Genomic DNA, 3,275 nt, shown 5'->3' with positions numbered 1-3,275 from the left:
AACGTTAATCAAAATGAAAGTTGAAAAGTCATTAAAAATCACGCCAGATAGACTCATTACTGCGTACGAACGACACTGACTGACTAGACGTGACAATTCAAACCTTTATAGCTTGTCTATGATGAAAAGTATTTTGTACTTAATATCTTATACTGTGTTCTAATAGGCACTGTAGAAAATATATAATTCACATTACATATACATACTGTACATTTTTGATACGGACAATAAATATTGAAATACACATAATAGTAACTCTGGTGGAAATAAATCGTTGAAATTGCTGAAAATCGCTGAAATCTCTAACAATTGATTCATTTCATTATGAATTACACTGAAATAAGTCTATTGATAAAGATTTTATCAATTTATTTCTACCAAGAAATATTAACGTTTAGAAACAATATATAATCTATTACCTCTTATTATTTAATCTCTAAATTCTTATAAAAATGACTACATTAAAATAACGATATTATCTAAATAAAATAAAGAATTAATAAACCTATAGGTAAGTTTAATGTAGAGAAAAGCTTACTCTATATACAAACTAGTTAATAGAGAATTTCAAGTTTGAATACTTATTTCACATTTAGTATTAAATTAATTATCAGCTAATGTAATTTTAAAATCTAATAACTTACTTCAGCATTATAATAAGAAGTAACGAAAAAGTGACGAATCGTTACTTTTCAAGTACTGGTAACAGTAACGTGTTACTTTTTTAAAATAACGCGTACAGTGTTTATAGATACTATTTATACATATTCATGTATGACAAATTTTTTACTGGAAAAGTGAAACTAATTAGAGTTTTAGTAGTCCTTCAGACTATTCTGACGACTCTTTTCGATAAAGAAAACAAAATAAAATAAAATCATACAACGTTAGATATATGTGTAGCGTGTCAGGTAAATATATACAATGCGTGACATTGTGTGACTACGTGTATTTTTCTCGAGGACTGACCGGCTGAATAGAATCTCGACAATGAGTGCAAACGCATCCGTGAGTCAACTCTTTTCGGAATCTGTTAATAATGACAAGATTTTTACGATTGGAGTCACTGTGGACACAGGTACGATATTTTCGTACCTATTATTCGTGAAACTTGTTCATGAGATAAGGAGAAATCCACGCGCGTCTCTTAAACATAACCTACAACAAAGTCCTACAATAAATGATTTTGTTTACGCAGGTTTCGAATGGGAAGCAATTGACGAATGCAAAGAGAAATTGGGCAAAGATGTTCGGGTGGTTAAGCAACGCGGAAGAATCTATTTTAATATTGATTGGGACGAATTTCCAAAAGTATTCTTCTACACAACTTAGATTTTTTTTTTTTAATGTAGGTGCAAGAATCATAATATTTATGTTTTTTCATATATGTTACAGATTCAAGAAATGAGATCGATAGATCACATATTTATAGTAGCTGAAAATGGAAGTTTATCATTTACTAATGACAAAGAATCAGACTTATTACATATAAGAAGTTATAACTTGGACATACTTTCGAACTCAGATAAAACATGGAAGAAAACTCTTGAAGCATGGAAATGTGCAACAAGTTTCAAGGGAAAACTTTATCCAACGATTGAAGAATACGTCGAAGCTAAAAAGGAAGATCTTATAGCCAAAACAGAGATGTTAGAGATGCGTAACAAAGAAAAAGAAAAAAAAGATCCCTATGATTGGAATGTATCAGAGATGAAAGAAGAGAAAGGGAAAAAAAGGGGTCAAGATCCTTTAAAATCCCAAGAGAACGATGTACTCAAATATAGAGTAACATGTGAGAGGAGTGGTAAACATGCAGTTGAATCTAAGGATGTTGCTAAGGTTATCGGAGAGGTATTACAGGACAAGTTTCATTGGTTGGTTGATTTGTCCATGTATCATCTAGAAATTGTCTGCAAATTGATAGATGGTATGATAAATGAGAATAGACTAAGGCCTGGTTGCACCAACGTTACTTTGATTTTAAGCGAAACTTAAAACTCTCTCTATCTCGTTTTAAAACCGAAAAGAGAACAGGGACAAAAAGAGTTGTAAGCCTTACTTAAAATTAAAGTAACGTTGGAGCAACCGGGCCTAAAGAGAACAATTTTAACAATTTTACGAAATGTACACATATGAAATTTTATAACAATACCTTCAAGAGAATCAATTATATATGAATAATGAGAGAAGCTGAATACTAATTATTTCTAAATATTTCAGATCAATTAATAACGCATTTACGAGTAACGCACAAATCCAAGCATCACAGAAATATCATAAATTTTGGACCAACTACTCTTAGATCAACTATATGTTACAATTTGCTAAAATTGGCAAATCCCAAGCTAGGAGATATAATAGTAGATCCTATGTGCGGGGGAGGTTCTATTCCTATAGAGGTATATTGCATGTTTACAATAATAAAATTAATAGTTGATTCAAAATTCTATTCAAACAATTTCAGGCAGCATTAGCTTTTCCACATTCATATGTTTTATGTGGCGACAATGATTCCAGAGCTACAGATAGAACAAAGTCAAATATAAATGCTTCAGCAGTTACATGTAAAATAGATCTCGTACAATGGACTGCTTCAAAATTGCCATTCAAAGATTCTTTTGTCGATATTATTGTTACTGATTTGGTATGGAAATTAATCATTAAAAATTTTGTTCCAACATTATAATTAATTTTTACATATTTTTACACTTTTTCATTAAAAATGATCATTTTTCTAATAATCTGCAGCCTTTTGGTAAAAGAAGTGGAAATAAGTCATACAACAAAATTTTTTACAAAAAATTTTTGCTAGAATTTGGTCGTATAGTAAAATTAAACGGACGAGTAATTCTACTCACTTACGATAGAAATAACTTTAAAGACGTAAGTTTTTATTATAATTATTTATACCAATTAAAATATGAAAGAAAAGAACCGAAGCAAAATATTTTACTATAATCCGAAAATAAATTCTATTCATTTTTAGGCTCTGATGGCAGCTGGTGATTTATTCTGGGTGATAAAAATAATTGGTGTAAATGTGGGAGGCCTTCCAGCTGTAGTTTATGTTTTGAACCGCACTCAAGTAGCCCTTAATTCATTCAAACCGCGTGTGGCCAAACAGTATAATTATCAAAGAGACAATAAAGACTTATTTCATTCGACTAAAAAGCCTTTGTCCAATTAGACATTTTGCTTTCATAAGTATTGTGATATAAATATTGTGAATTCATATTTTTGTACGAAGAAATTAATAGAATTTATTTAGCATATAT

At 30.1% G+C, this 3,275-nt stretch overlaps 1 protein-coding gene across 1 annotated transcript; it reads left to right on the top strand.

Annotated features, from left to right (window-relative positions):
- Positions 1-952: 952 nt before the first annotated feature.
- On the top strand, positions 953-3,187 carry LOC108756570 (THUMP domain-containing protein 3-like). Its single transcript, XM_018500471.1, has 7 exons — positions 953-1,078; positions 1,199-1,311; positions 1,396-1,927; positions 2,221-2,399; positions 2,465-2,644; positions 2,749-2,883; positions 2,987-3,187. Exons 1-7 carry the CDS (start codon positions 991-993, stop codon positions 3,185-3,187), a joined length of 1,428 nt encoding a protein of 475 aa, XP_018355973.1. The 5' UTR covers positions 953-990.
- The last annotated feature ends 88 nt before the right edge of the window (positions 3,188-3,275 follow it).

The sequence above is a fragment of the Trachymyrmex septentrionalis genome, unplaced genomic scaffold (assembly GCF_001594115.1).
Source record: "Trachymyrmex septentrionalis isolate Tsep2-gDNA-1 unplaced genomic scaffold, Tsep1.0 scaffold128, whole genome shotgun sequence".
NCBI classification, from domain to species: domain Eukaryota; kingdom Metazoa; phylum Arthropoda; class Insecta; order Hymenoptera; family Formicidae; genus Trachymyrmex; species Trachymyrmex septentrionalis.
This window is presented reverse-complemented; position numbering and strand designations above follow the sequence as displayed.

Coding starts and splice junctions, on each gene's coding strand:
- LOC108756570 (XM_018500471.1), top strand. CDS start 991: ATGAGTGCAAACGCATCCGTGAGTCAACTCTTTTCGGAATCTGTTAAT. Junction 2,400..2,464: donor GAGGTTCTATTCCTATAGAG/GTATATTGCATG, acceptor AAACAATTTCAG/GCAGCATTAGCTTTTCCACA. Junction 2,884..2,986: donor ATAGAAATAACTTTAAAGAC/GTAAGTTTTTAT, acceptor ATTCATTTTTAG/GCTCTGATGGCAGCTGGTGA.